At 41.7% G+C, this 15,956-nt stretch overlaps 1 protein-coding gene across 1 annotated transcript in view; it reads right to left on the bottom strand.

The window, feature by feature from the left end:
- Window positions 1-15,956, bottom strand: part of SLC9A2 (solute carrier family 9 member A2) — a 33,384-nt gene that overhangs the window by 5,247 nt on the left and 12,181 nt on the right. The window contains exons 3-9 of the mRNA XM_075738740.1: window positions 15,679-15,929; window positions 8,705-8,922; window positions 7,161-7,363; window positions 4,349-4,438; window positions 2,952-3,022; window positions 1,301-1,462; window positions 614-710 (exon numbers count right to left, since the gene is read on the bottom strand). Coding sequence (XP_075594855.1) covers window positions 614-710; window positions 1,301-1,462; window positions 2,952-3,022; window positions 4,349-4,438; window positions 7,161-7,363; window positions 8,705-8,922; window positions 15,679-15,929 — 1,092 coding nt within the window. The remainder of the gene's footprint in view (window positions 1-613; window positions 711-1,300; window positions 1,463-2,951; window positions 3,023-4,348; window positions 4,439-7,160; window positions 7,364-8,704; window positions 8,923-15,678; window positions 15,930-15,956) is intronic.

Raw genomic sequence — 15,956 nt, 5'->3', positions numbered from 1 at the left:
ATTGTCCTAGCTCAGTCAATATGTCAATAGAGGATGCACATTTGAAAGCAATGAGTCACCTAGGGGGAAGTCATTTTTACCTCCAGCAAGCTGAAGCTTGCTCTGCTTTTGAATGCTTTCCAAGGGCTCAGACATTCAAACTACTTAGCCACAGGAGGGTAAATGTGAAATGTCCTTTTGCTTTTATTTCACTGTTTTTCCAGCTCATCACCTCTGCTCTTAATACAAACAACTTCACGACTGGAGGCAAATAGGAAATCTAATCCCATATCATGAAGTGACTAAAACACTGATATAAGTGGGACAATGTTGGGTTGAATTTTCACCTATGATCCTTTTTCAGTAATATAAGTATATTGCAGATAATAACAAAACAAAAACATTAATCTTTATCTATAGTATGAGATCAAGCAAGCTATTTACATAAAGGAGTATGAATCTGTTGCTGTACATGTGATAGAAAATGGATTCATAGGCAATAAAAGTAAATAACAGCATTAATTATTATGCCATGGTACAGTAGATGCTGCACTAGCCCAAAGATATGTTAGGAAGGTAATCAGTATGTTCAAACAGTAGTGGGATATTTCAGTATGCGAAACTTCATCCTTACCCGATGTCGTATTTGGTAGAGATTCTTTGTTAATATTTCTCGCATGTTTTCCATTTCAGTGGGAGAAAGTGGCTTTATTTTTCCTTCATGATATTCACTGTGGCAGAATAAAAACCAGAAAAATAGGGAAAGAGAAAGAGAGGAAGAATGTTTTTATTTTTATGATTGGGAATTACATTTGAACTATTTCCTTCATTAGAGTTGGAAATAACATTTCAAACCAACCAAAGAACAGGTAAAAATGAAACACATCAGAATCCAACCTTGATCTCATTTGAGTCAGTGGTAAGGCTCAAAATTCAATCTCCAAAATTTCACAGAAATTGCATTAAATTGTAAATTTGATTAAGGCACTTTTCAGAATGCCCCTCAGGCTTCCCTCATAGCTATTCGCAGCAGATGTCCAGGTACTGGTTCAAATCCAGCTCCGCTCTACATGGCAAATCAATGTTCCCGGGAGCAGCTGCCCTTGTAAAACTACACGCTCCGGATGAGCACAGCTCACCGAGCACTTCGTGTGTGAGCTGCAAATGAAACGTTCTTGTTTCACATCCGCTTACTGCTCGGGTGACATTTGGACACAAAGTGTCCTAAGTCAAAGCGATTATCCTGCCTATGGACTGGGCTGTGAAATAAATTACGTGAAGCCAGCCGAAACACTCGGCCACGCTGGCATCGCTGGCTTACCTGAGAGACACCGACGATGGGACCTTGCTTATCATTCCACTCTCTGCCATCTCAATAGCATGTTTGATTTCCAGCTTCTTGTACAAAGAAACAATGCTGGATTTGGGCTGGTTCTCCCGGATTAGAAGTCTTCGCAGGTATTTATTGTCGAACTTTTTAAACCTGTACGTGAGGCAAACCAACCCAACCAGTTAATTTTTACTGTGCATAGTTAAGGAAAGCCAATATACTGTCGTTAACACAATTGTGAAGGAGTTTAATCCCTGGGCATGTGCCTGTTCATATTAATGACCTACTGCTGAGTAACACAATAAAGGGTCAAGTTCATCTTTGCTTCAGATAGACAGACTTAACCTATGTTTTCGTTAATACGTTAATGGACAGTCTCCCTAGCAGCAACTTCTAACTTTTAGGTATTCTGTGTTATTAGACAATATTATTTTTAATTCTCCATTTTCAGTGAGACAAAGAGAACATTAAATATTTACTGTAACAACAAATAAAAGGTCTAAATTTGCACTGGCTGCTTTTTCTTTGAAATTTTAGCCTGCTTTTGTAAAACTTTGGAAGTTCTCCCTTTCTCTAAAGCGACTGCAACCCTCTTGGATGCTTAGTGAAAAAATATTGATTACAGCTGGGGTGATTTTGTTTGTCCAAAAATATTCTGCCCTCTGGCCATTCTGAAATTATTCTTGAATTTGGGTCAAAAATGTTTCTGAAGGTCGTGAAGAGGTGGAACTCTCCTTTGCTCCGTAATCTGTTAATTAAATATCTCACACAGACTGGAGGACAACCAGACTGAGTAAAGGAAAGTTGTACCCATGTCGTACATCTGTCAGGAGAGTGTCCTCACTGTCATGCCCTCAAGTCATTTGGAGAGGGCTTTTCTCAGCCCTTCCTGCTGGTGCTGTTCCTTTTTGTAGAAAACACTTAAATTCTTGTTGGAGCAGTGACTAGAAGGTGAGTGAGCAATGCCCATGCTTTGGGACTAAAGAATTTGGGTGTAAAAGAGTGTGCCTCTGAAAAAAAGGGAGTTAGATCCAAACCAATGATGATGATGATTCAGCAGCTAAACTGAAAACGTGAATTATTCAGGTATTGCCAGTAGTAATCTTCTTAACTGACACTAAGTCCTAAATAATACCATCAAGAACTGTGGAGCTGCCTGCCATTAGGATCTCTCAGGCACCTCATGCCAGGTAGTGCCTCAATCTTTCTAGAGAAAGTCCCAAAGCTTTTGTATGTTTCCCATCAAATAGGGAACTAACCCCCTCACTTCACACCACAGAGACGTACAATTTGCAGGAGGAAAGCCAGATGGGATGAATGTCTCAGCAGACATACAGGAAGCGCTCTGAAACAGTCAGAAATAGGGAGATGACACGCACCCTCAGAAGGTACAAAATCCTTTACCCTGGGATCAGAGGGTTGCATTTCTTCCCAGCTGGAGATTTTGTTCTACTTGCTTGTGGTTTAGTAAAAAGGCATTGTTTTGCCGCTTTCCCATTGTAACCCACATGTTCTAAAAACAACCATCCGCTTTCAAGAACAAAATGCTAAAATGAAATACGATGCCCAACAACCTTCGTTTGTTGCTGCTGAGCCAGTTCAACGCTCCTGTATAACAAAGAGTTTTAAATGCCATTCTTACTTATCTCTCCAAAAGTTGTGACCCCAGTGTCCACACACATCTTCAATTCCAGTCTTCACGTGGTCAAAGAACTAAAGGGGAAACGTTGGTTCATTACATAAACTTAGAGACATCGCTTGGCTTGCCCTTAGATATTATTAGTTTCTGACTTCAGAACAGGAAAGTCCAGTCAGAATTCAGGATGATGCTTCAGTTTAACTAAACGCAGTCTAACCAAACTCAGAGCCAAGATTACGTTTTGTCCCCCTGGAGCTTCCTTAGCTCACAGCCTCACAATTGCAAAAGTTAGTTCCTAATTTCCACGTCAGTCTTGCCCAGCTCCTGCCTGAATCTGCAGTTAATTTGGTTTTCCCATATTTTCATTTCTTTTGAGTTCCCTAACCACTTAGGGCTATGCCTGGGACTTCTTCAGGGACTTCCCCAGGCCTGAGAGTGAACCAGGCATGACTTTGAGGAGGAGAGAGACTGAGTGGGCAGCAGCTCCCCACGTCAGCGCTGCCCCCTCGGGATGCACAGGACAGAGCTGAGATACTCAGCATCAGGTCCTGAGCTCCTATATTAGGGAACTGTGGTTTAGCGTCACCTCAAAGCATCCTGGTCACCTAATATTAGAAACACACTCTTCCTCAGCCTATTATGAATGACAAAAGAGTGAATCAGTTCAGCTAAGATCTCACTTGATCCCCAGAGGCAGCGCGTTTGCTCTTAATTCGAGTACCACAGTAGGGGTCTCTCAAACTCAGGGGGGAAATCCTGGTAGATATGTCCAAAGGATAAGCTCTAAAAAGATGGACTTTTAGATGCCTAGATTGAATTCTTTGCTGAATGTGCCCCTTATTATTCCTCATTTTTGGCATTTCAAACCACCTGCCACAGGTATGCTGTGAGAAGAAATACATTCAAGAATATGCATGGCTAGTAAACTGCAATAATTAGAGACATACACGTACCAAATACAAATCCATTAAGAGGCTGATGATGTGAGAGTTAAGTAAGTTTAAGAGTGTGTTTAGGAGGAGTTTGCATTTGTTTAATTAGACTAACTCAAATGCAATATAATGTAATTAAATTGGTAATTTTTCCTAATGTAGCCAAGTTCTAAAATAACACGTATCTCCTATGTGAAACAAACTACAGAAGGTTAATTTATCTCAAGAGGTGAACAATTAAGAAAGTGAAGATTCCAAAATAATGATATGTAATAATACTAATTTTGATAACTGCCAAAGGTTAAATATAAGCTTTACAGTTAATGTGCTTATAACAGCTATCAAAAAGAAATCTAAAAGAGCATGTGCTTTTCTGTAATACTGTATGCTGAATCTTCGTCTTACTGAAAACCACTAGGAATTTCATCTATATGCAGGTTTCATCTATGCACTGAAGCTGCAACATACCCTGTTATAAATTTCTTCACTGACAGCAGGCTGCTTTTTATTTGATCTTTTGACATCAAGAAACTCCACCAGTGGGCGAATTGTTATTCCCTGTGAAGAAAAAAAAATTCCCCATAAACATAACGAAAAAACAAAGCCTTTTGGTCTTTTCCATCTCTGTCAGAGCATTGAAAATGCCTGTAGATATCTTTTTAGCTTTGGATACCCTTTCACCTTCTTAACCCCCAAATCCAGCCTGAACAATAATTGTAATAGTGAACTCACTCTTGTGATTAGCAATCTTAGAATTAGCTATGAAGTCCTTGTCAGCACACAGACTCCACTAATGCAACAGAAGGAAGGAAGGGGCTCCCTAGAGCTAAGAGTCCAAGAGGGGCAACCTGACAAATCCCATCAGGAATACGTCACTTACCCCATCCAAAGTATTTTTAAACCTTTTTTTTTTTTTTAGTTCTGTTATATATTAGAAAAACCTTTACTTGTTTTCCGAATTAATAAACAGATCCCACATCATTCCATTTTCAGTGATTACTTCCAAAACAGGTACTTCAAGATGTGCCAACAGTAGCACTCAAATTGCTATTCAAGACCCATGACACTGAGACTTATTGTAAATATGTATCCTTGCTTGACTATTCTCAGAGACAGAACAAAAAGTTTTGGCTATCCCAGAATGATATAATGGTTTTGAACAATTATTTGTGGAAGAATTGACACAATTTGTTTATTTGTATAGGCGGACTGGCACAGGGGAGAGGAATGAATCTCTCACGGTGTTGAGATCAGTCCCTCCTATCCCAGACAACCAGGTCACATATTTCTTTCCCCAAATGAATGGAGCTTTATCTTAAAAGTAGTCAGGTTTCTTTGCCCCATTGCTCATACTTGTACACTCATCCTGAACCTCATTGTTCTGATAATTAGCAAGCTGCTTCTTAATTGCATCATGGTCACTTTGTACCACTTTGTTCTTGTGCCAACATTTGTCCTCCTTTGCTGGTGTTCACTCCCTGATATAAACAGTAATTATATTCCCTCTTCTCCTTCATTTTGCTAAGGCCGAGGCATCCTGGTCTCCTCTCACCCAACAGGCCTACCAGTCCTGTGATCACTCTAGGACATGACATTATTCCGTGATGGAAATACCTGTCTCAGTATGTCTTAAGATCAGATTTGCCTTTCTTCTGTCCCCCACTGCACTGGTAACTTAAACTCCACCCTGTTATCACCTAGTACAATTGTGTCCTTTTTCCCTTTCCATTTTTTTCCAAATGAAAGGCTACCATTTCATAAGACAAAAATCCTACTAAGAAAATCCTAGCAAGAACATGTTTGCACTTATCACTGTTACAGTTCATTCTATCATATTTGCCCTCAGTTATTCTCTTCTTTCTACATGATATCCCATCTTGTTGTCACCCTGAGAACACCTCCAAAGCTTGTCATCAAGAAACATCAGCAGCAAAAAACTCCTACGTTTATGTGCCATGGTCAATAATGAGAACATTAAACAAAATCATCCCCAGAAAACAACTTTTAGGAATTCCATTAACAACATCTCGTCAGCCGCTTATCTAACCTGGGTGGTCAAATGCTGGAGCAGGTGCCCAGAGAGGCTGGGGAATCTGTTCAGAACTCAACTTGACATGGCCCTGAGCAACGTGATTTAGCTTGAAGGTGGCCCTGATTCAGGCACGGGGTTGGACTAGAGACCTCCAGAGGTCCTTTCTGACCCAAAGGGCTATATGCTTCTATTTTCCTTTATAGCAGAAACTGTCAGCTCCTTCCTCATTTACTTTACAATCATCCTAATGTCAATCTAAACCTCAGTTTAACGAGTAGTTAAGCTAACAATCTCCTATGTAACCACACACCCCCCCTGGATTTTACAATAGTCCAGTTAGATGAGATTACTCTAGAAAATAAATTGTTTTATCAAAGAATGATACTAAGTTTCCCTTTGGTAAACCATGTTGCATTTCATAACACATTCCATTTACCTCCACATTTTAAATTATGCAATCCTTCAAAATCAGTTTTCACAGCTTACATGCTAAGGTCAACTAACTGACCTTCAGTGGCTCCAGCCACCTTTTCCCCTTTCCCAAACACGAGCACAGATACTTGTAACTTCCCATGACACCCTTATCCATGTAAAAGGCAGGCCAAAAAATTTATTTTTCCCCACAGTCCTGAAATTCCATGTAGCAGAATCTCTCTCACTGCTCTGGATAATGACCAGCCTGACCTGCCTATGCGAGGGGCTTAGCCTCCTCTACATCTTGCTGGTTTCAGTCATTTCCCCCTCTCTCGGTCACACCGACCAGTCCTCCATGGGCAGGTTGACACAAGAGACAAGTTCTTCACATTGTTCCGCACACCTGGAGCTTTTGGACAGATCACTGCCTAACACCCAGACAAACGCTCCAGTTCACCTCTCAGTGCCCTCAGTGACTTCCATCCCCTGCTCACCGTGCACCGTATCCAACACCAAACTCCTGAGTAAATGCACAACTTTAAATATTCTAACAAGGAATTAGCGCTGGGGCTGTACCCAGATTATCTTTTATCTCTACTCCAACCTCACTAGGTCTTAAATACTTAATACTACTTATATGTTAGCATAAGTACTTAATATCTGGCATACTTTTGCTACCTCTCTGCATTCTGCATAGCATTTTTTTTAAGCTATGACCATGGAGAGTACCTTCAAGTATGTTCCTTCCAGTGCGTCAGGGCATTTGTTTTTCTACCCACTGATTATTTACAACCTGTCTGAGAAAGAAGAAGTCCAGAAGAAAAAAGGCATTACCTGAATGAAAACAGTAAAGAATATCACTACGATAACAGCAGTGATGAACAATTTCTTCCTGGGGAACACAGCAGGAGGAAGCAGAAATACAAGTGAAAAACAAATAGCTCCTCGGAGGCCTCCATAGGCAATAATAAATTGGTCCTTAAAAGTGAGAGGAATTGTCCGGAACACATTAATGATTTGAGTCAGAACAAAAACACCTGAGGGAAAAAAAAACAACAACACAGAAATACAAGGAGGAGGGAAAGAAAAGAAATTAAATTACACAGAAATCCCCTACAATGCTAATATTTGTTTAAAAACACTTTTATTTGCTTCTTACCTATATATTATTGAAGAAATGAAATGTTACTTGGCAGCTTGAAAACATCATGAAAGAAAACTTTAAAATACCTAAAGAGCATCACCTTAAACATATTTAGTGAGCTAACCACCTCAGGTCAGCTGGATTGAGGACCCGAAGCAGCTAATTGATCTCCACTAGACAGCCATCTGCTAGACTTTGCACCTCTAGAACAGGAATAATTCTCTGTGTCAGTACAGACCAAGACTCCTAAATTATGTTTTAATAGGATTTGAGGTACTTTTGAACACTTTGGCTTGTCACCTCCGTCAATCTGTGCTTTGCATCCTGCAAACTCCTATTCACTCAATTTTACTTGCATAGACAGGAAGGATGCAGGACTGGGGCTGGAAGGAGAAGATGTTGGTGCATGCTGATGTAAAAAAGACAAATGCTCCAGGGATGTGGCAGACTGGAGTAAAGGTATAAAGGCAGGTGAAGGGAGCAAGCCTGGGGGCCAGGAGCTGGGGGGCAGTCAGGCTGCTTGGCTCTTCTTCAGCACAAGGTATTAATTGTGGGACTGCAGGTGTGAGAGGGAAAACAGTCCAGATTTCTGCACTGGAAGGAGACTTGGGAGCTGGAAGTAGGGGTACAAGGGGTGCAGAGGCAGACTAGAGCATGAGCCGCCTCTACACACAAAGGGACTGAATCATTACATAGGAAACTGTAAGACCTATGAGCCTGGCCTGCACTTAAGTCTCAAGGTAAAAGAAAAAGAGCTAGTACTGCAAACTCAGGAGGGGTCAACCAGTTTCTTATAGGAAATTTTTCTTCACAATATACACCTGAACCACACTTCAACTACAGCATTTCCTGTTTTGATGCTATTTATGCCAATGACTGGGAAAATCACAAAGCTAGTAAACATAAATAAATGAAAAAACCCCACAACCTATTTTTGTGTTGCAGAACACAAAAATTTGTTTATTTGTAAATAAATGTTTACTTAAATACATGTACTCTGATTAACAAGCAGACTGCCTCTGACTTTAGATGGGCAAGATCAGGATCAAACTGATTTTGGGTTCCATTTTGGGGGAAGGTGGAAGCTGACCCTGAGATCTAGGACACGTTACAAATAAGAAGATCATTCTACGAGCTGATGGGACTCTGTCTAAATTTTGGCATTTTCTACTTAAGAAGAGGTAAAAAGTTTCACTTGCAATGATTACTGATACATAATCTGAGACATGCTTACCCAGTGCCCTCCAGATTAAACAGAAAAGGAGGGTGAAGCTAACAAAGGCCCAGTTCCACTCATGGTTCTTCCCAACTGTAGACACTCCCATGAAGATGAAGATTAAGGTCTCACTGACACTGCTCAGCATCTTCATGAAATACTTTATTGTCGTATAGGATTTTTGGGAAACATTTTCCTCCACGTATTTATTCATGGTCATGGCACAAGCTGTAATCCTGAAAGGCAAACATTATCCTGTATTTCATTGGCTTGTTTGGTTTTTTTAGCCTCTCTTATTTCTACAGAATATTATTCACTTTTCCATAGTTCCCTTTAAAATGCCAAGCATAACTTATTCCATAACCAATCTCAAATTTATAGATTTGGTGAACCTACAGTTTGGGGCATGAGATTTTTTTTTTTCTACAGTGGGGAGTTTTCTGAGAAGACATCAGTATATGGGGAGTTTTGTCACATACTAAATCCACATGATCTGTGCAGGGATCACTCAAACTCTGTGTTTTGAAAGAGGCAAAGTTGAGGAGAGGCAGGGGTAGCCCTGGAAAACAGGGATTGCTGCTCCTATTGCTGCTGAGGGACATCAGACAGGATGGCAACTGCATGTCTTGGGGCAGGGCTTCCCATCCTTCCCACCAGCAGCTGTCCCACCAAACCATTCCCCTCCTCAATGGCAGTGAGGAGCCAGCTCCTCTTTCCAGGTAAAGTAAGCACCAAGGCTACAGACAACTTGTCATCCTCCACCACTCTAGGCCACTGCTTGCTTTGCCTGTGCATAGGGCTGAATAGGAGCAAAACACCCCCAGAAATCACGCTGGTGCTGTTGCACATTTAAAGCACCTACAAATGAATGAAATGGGCATCTCAGCTGGTATGTGAGAGAACAGACAGGGCTTACTCTAAGTGCTCTGAGGCTGTGTTAGTAAACGGAGTTTCTTAATCAGCAGGAGGAGCAAAGAATGCCATTACTGGCTGTACATCACTTGCTCAGTACGGTTGCCCATGGTGCAGGGATGGCTGAGGACCACTCAGCTACAAAGTTCACAGGTTTTAGAATAGTTAGCAGAGATGGCTGAAGGATAACCTCAAGGTGATGCCTCAGTGTAGGGGAGCATAGTATGAATTACCTAATAATTATCAGGGTGGGCAACTAAGGCAATGCATATTGTGAAACAGCTGTCACTCCTGATTCTATTATCCAGGGCCAAAACATGTCTTCTCTGATTTCCCAGTTAAAAGCATTACACATACCCACGTATGGGTTCTCAGTCAAACCATGTACACTAAATCTAAACAGAAAGAGAGATGTGTATTTATGTTGTCTTTCTGAATACAGCCCAAGAGGACTTGTCCTATGGTTATTTATCCCAGTTTCACCAGGTTTTCAGTATATAATTATTTGCCAACATAGGGGATATCTCTTCCTACTGAAATTTCCATACTGTCTCTCTCATGGAGGTGGATGGTTGGTTTGCCAGCATCTCTTTGGAAAAAGCTAGAGAAGACTCTCCCACATCTCACGGAGATCTCACTGTAGAAAGTCTTCTGCTGAGCATCTCCTGCCTCTAAGCCAAGAGCCTCATCTCTGAACAACTCAAATGTCCCTGAATGTCAGTGTAAATTGAAAGGCAGACTGAGGGAGAGCTCGGAAAAAGCTCACTGACATTATGAACACACATAATGGTTCTTTATTCTAAAAGAAGGGACTACCAAAAAAAATTTACGAAGTAGAAAGGAGAATCCCAGAAGCAGCAGTAAGTTCAAAAGGACCTTCACATAGGAAATTTTCTCAGCATATTACAAGAGGGTGTCTTATAGCAGCAGCTGAGGCTGCAGTTGCTGGCAGAGTCTGAACACGTTTCTCCTACTTAAAGTTAGTTTTGTCCAGAAGTTTCCTTCTTTTATGCGGACCCAGCATAGCCTGCTTTGGAGGACAATGGCCAAGATCTGAAACATAGTTGTAAATCTCTGACTCCAACACATCCACATCCCCAAAGTGACTGGGCAGCATTACTTCTGAGGGACGAATCTGGGAGGCCACGTGGACACTGGGAGAGGGCACAGTGTACTTCGTTGGCCTCTGTCAAGCCGCACAGCCCCTGCAGGCATACCAGGGTGAATAAAACCCAGAGAAGAGGGTCTGACGTGGGGACAGATGCAGTTCAATGGGGTAGGTAGTGGCTTACAAATACAGGTGGAGAGGGTTTGCTAGCAGAACAGCTCACCTATCCTGGCATTCACCCTGCATTTTTGTCCACCTACACTTGGTGACAGAGAGGCAGATCTAGTCAACACAATACAAAATGGCAATTGCCATGCAAAAACTAGCTCCAACCCTAAGCAAACTCCAAGATTAAGAAGAAGGAAAGCTTGACTGAAACTATCTCAGACCCCTCATCTGCAATTCGTACTGACATAATTGTCAGCTCTCTCTTCATTGTCAGCTAATTTCACCATGGTCTTGAACAGAAAGATCCTCTGTGGCCCAAGAGTAGCATGCTGTCTGGTAAGGAGAGCTCATCATGGCTACACGGGATCCACCACAGAAGAAATGAAGCAGATTTCATGAGCATGCAAGCTTCCTCCCTGAAACACTCAGTAGTTTAGGTAATGTTTCTAGTTTGAGCATGTGGTTGGGACAACAGAGGTCCTGCATTTTTATCAATACAGACTGCGGACGTCCTTCACAGCTCTACTCCTTGTTCTGAACCTACAATTGCCCAGACTGGGGGGACTTGTCGTAGATCTCACCATAGATCCCACAAACGTATGTGCCTGCATATCTCAGGAAGCAAGTGGGAAACAATCTGGGCCACGCAGGGTTTTTGTCCTGACATGGAGCAATGACTTGGCCAGGACATACATCCACGCCCCGAAGCTGTCAAACATTCCCAGGTTCTTCAGTTTACACATAGTTCTGGTGACCAACCTCAAAAGTGCATGTGAAGAAGGGTCTCAAATCTCCTTAACACTTTCACCCTCCAGAACTCTCATATTCAGTGGCAAACCAGTGCTTCACACGCCACAAGGTACACTGACAGACCTAAAAATATCTCATGTTATGTCACGGGTCGTGACAGCTCTCCTGTGCACGCACAGCTTATCTGTAGAAGTGTAACAAGTCCGATGCATCCCAGCTACCTCCAGCTGACTGCACACACAGTGGAGCTGGCAACTGCAGGGGCAGCAAATGCAATACAGCAAGAAGGCAGTGGGCAGGCTGCAAAACAGCCACTTCCAGACCCGCAGTCGTTTCAGAGTCTCAAAGCTGCAGCTTACTGCCCGAAGCATTAGGGCTGTCAGGTCTGCAGCAAAGACAGAACAAAACGCTCAGTACTATTTATTACTCTCTCAAAATAAATAGTTTTCATGATTATAGTCATTTAGGAAAGCCCTGCAGCTTGGGGAGTGGGGAAGCATGCTCTGGACACAGTTTGTTTTTGGATCCTGAGGTAATGGAGACACTGTAAATAGATGTCTGATAAGAATCTGTCACCAGATTAATCAGGATCTTTGCAAGCTGTAACTTAAAACACCTACTATGCTTAACCAGTAGAATTTAAAGGGACAACACTCATAAATATAATATTATTTTCAGTCACATTTTGCATTCATTCAGTTAGTGTCAACTAACTGATGAGTTGGTTCACCAGTATAACAAATAGTGCTGTACAATATCTATAACTCTTCAGGTAAGTACTATTCCACAGCTAATCACTGCTCACTTTATGAATCTGGTATCTCTTCAGAGTATTTATCTACATTAGAAAAACTTCTGATGAAGTCTCTTTAAGTTGAAAATGCTATCACAATATAGTGTTAGAATTGAATATAAAACACATTTCTTTAGATATGTAAGATTTCAGGTACATTATTATAATATGCTCTTCCCAAACTAAATCTTTACTGTCACCATAATCTAAGCAAAAGCTTAGGTGTGTTTTATTTTACATTTCTTATCCACACATTACTTTTGGCTTCCACTTCTGTGACCTGAGGTAGTTGCCTTGGTCAAGAAGAGGAGGGAAAAAACCAGTTAATTGCCATTAACCTGCAATCTTCTGTGCATCTGAAGAATAAAAGTCCTCCTGTACAAACAGTGCAGTTTCTGTCATGACTGCAACAAACTAGGCCACTGGGTTCAATCCTCAAGTTTCCTTGACCTACTAAATTTACAGTAGTTTCAATGTTTGTTCCTTTCAGCCTGCTAACTCACTGTTGCAAAAAAAAAAAAAAACAAACACATATTAATAGTTCTGCTGCTTCACAGCCTTTATGAGAAATTAGTAAGCAGAAAATGCAGCATTATAATTAGAAATGGAACCAAGCAAATAAAGTTCAGATTCACATCTGTATGTTTTACAGCCATGCTCCTGATTCAAGCCTGGCTCTAATTACAGTAGAAGCAACTTCCTCTCCTTCTGGAGAGGACTTTCTCACTGCAGCTCACAGGGACATGGTTCAGTCCCATTGCTATTTCAGCCTGGTATCCTGGTGCAGGAGTTATACATGGACATTTCAAGAATCATTTGTCGCCAGAACAGACTTATCAGAAGAGGGACAAGCACCTTTCATTCCCCTCTGTTCCTCTGCTAGTGAATTCCTACTTGCACAGAAATGAGGCACTCTGTGTATGTATCATCTTATTTATTTGATAACAGTGTACGTCCCCGCTCATGTCCTCCACCTCAAGTATGGTACGGCACGTAACCGCAAGGTCTCATTAAGTATCTTTAAGAACCCAGTTATGAAGGAAGTGGGAATCAATAGCTTAATAGACTCACGGGGATGTGGGTGAAAAAGGGGAGATCAGGCAATTATTCCCTATATGCTGAACTATAAGTGGCCACAGAAGCATATAATGGATAAACAACCTGGGTTGTAAGGGACACTCCAAGGTCATTTGGTGCAACTCCATGCTCAAAGGAGGGCTGACTTTGAAGTCAGACCCAGGCAATCCTGCCATGAGTCATTTGCTGCAGAAAATGACAGGGAACTCAATACCGGTGCATGTTGCACTGTGAGACAGAGCAAAATACTCTCTGCAGTTCAAAACCCAGCAGAATGTGAAAAGCACGGGGGAAGATGTACTCCGAGGGGATGTGGAGATTACAGGGGCTATAAGGCCCTCAGCAGCACTGCTGGGAGGGGGCATGCGCTACGTCTCATGATCGCTGAGACGCTAAGGGCTGCAGAGAGCCCTTCCTGCTCCCTGTGAGCGTTACTGATGTTTCCAGCTCCCTCAGCTGTTACAAAATACGTTTAGAGTCCAAATACATACAGGACATTTTAAAGATACCATATTTTCTGTTGTGCTGTTGGAGGGAAGAAATACTTCATGCTTCCCCTGCTGCTTTGCACCCACTCAGGGGCCGCTGTTACAAATGAAAGGGACAGGTCAGTAGTGCCATCGAATCCCTGGTGTGCTGGTGGCCGGCACCGGCATGCGGTGGGTCCACTGACCCACCAGCAGACCCGCTGTGCCCTTTCCATTGTATTCTGGATGCAGCATGCCCAAATCAGTATTTTCATGCATACAGCTACAATTTTTTCCATGTACAGTTTAGCCACATGGTTTTGGCTTAGAAGCCCTTTAAGTATTTGATCATAGGATGTCAAGGACATCTGACTTAAGAAGTGGAGGAAACTAGAAACCACACAAATGCTATGAATAGAAGCTAGGGAAAGAGATGGCATATTTATGAACTCGGTCAAAGTGGATGCATACGTTACTTTATTTAGGCTCATATCAGAGAAAGAAACCCATGCAATCTTTAGCTCTTTACTTATATTAAAGTACTAACGCCTCCCATTTCATGGCATATTTCTATTTTGTGTACCGAAATCATCAGCTGTATGTTTCCATGTAAATTGCTTCCCAGCCCCAGAAAACCTTATACTGGCATGACTATGATATCAAACCTATCTTCACTTTCCTAAAAGATAATCATCAGATGAGGTATTATCAAGTATTAGCAATACTCAGAAGTAACATCTGAGCTTTCATAAAAAGCTATGCTCCTAATGCCTGAATGACTCATATTTGCCACTAGAACAATACAAAGTCATTAAAGAAGGTCGGCCTTTAAAAATATTACTTGGAACCAGAGCGAACCGTTTAAGTATATCAAATGTCATAAAGGCTCTTTCTAAAGTTGAGGTTGTTACAGTATAAACAGCATCAAGCGAGAGGCTGTGCTCTCTCTTTACTGAAGCCCAGGAGTGAAAAAACAGAAGTGAAAATATTTGTATCATCTGTTGGAAGTGGGAAGAACAATATTATTTCATACATAATGATGTATACAGAGAGCATTGCTACACACAGGCACATGTATCAAGATACTAAAGGGATATATCACCATAGGACTAGATTCTGTAAATTTTACATTCACCCAGTCCTTACTGTGCTTGGAATCCAGCACGAGTTTGTCTTAATGATATATACATTGTCTTCATTGAATGGTACCTACTGGCTGCTCACATGAGTAAGCGTAAGACGTAGTTTCACAATCTATTGGCATCGGCAGTGAAGCCAGTTCATGAAGTTCCCAGCTACCACTCCCTCTCCCTCCCGGCCACCGCTGTCCCCACATCCCTGTGGGCCACCCCTCAGCCATGCCCTTATGACTAGTTGTAGGGTCACATGAGGACACAGGTCACCAAACTGATCTGGGTTAAAAATAACCCCACCCAAAATACAAGGGAATACTTCTAACTTGGAACATTTCAAAGATATGGTTTATGGTGTGATACCATGAACAGTTTTAGTGACACAGCTGGTGTGGTGGCAAGCCGAGAGAATGGGATTGAAGGAAGCAGGAGGGGAGAGGCCGGAAATCCTCAAGCCAGCATGGCTGCCATGCACAGTGGAAGGATGCCATATGGCAAAGTTTGCAAAATAATCTGGTCCTCTCTGCAATTTTCTTTGGCATTCTTACTTGGGTGCTATTATTACTGAAGTTTGGAGTACTTACGCCATGATGCCCGAGAGATGAAACATTTCAGCTGTTATGTATGACAAGTAACTGTACAGGAAGACAAAGAGTGGCTCAATCACTCGGATTTTATGGGTGAAACGGGTGGTAAAGGCTGCTACAAATCCCAAAAGGATTCCAATCAATACTCCACCGATCCCCACTATAAAGAAGTTAGCAATCCCAGCGAATATGTCAATAACCTTAATTGTGCGCATCTGGCAGAAAGACTTGAACAAATTGTACAGGACCTATGAGAAAAAGAAAGCACATTATGT

Source organism: Balearica regulorum, chromosome 1 (assembly GCF_011004875.1).
Source record: "Balearica regulorum gibbericeps isolate bBalReg1 chromosome 1, bBalReg1.pri, whole genome shotgun sequence".
Classification (NCBI taxonomy): Eukaryota; Metazoa; Chordata; class Aves; order Gruiformes; family Gruidae; genus Balearica; species Balearica regulorum.
Note: the sequence above shows the minus strand (reverse complement) of the source record. Positions and strands in the feature narration are given on the sequence as shown.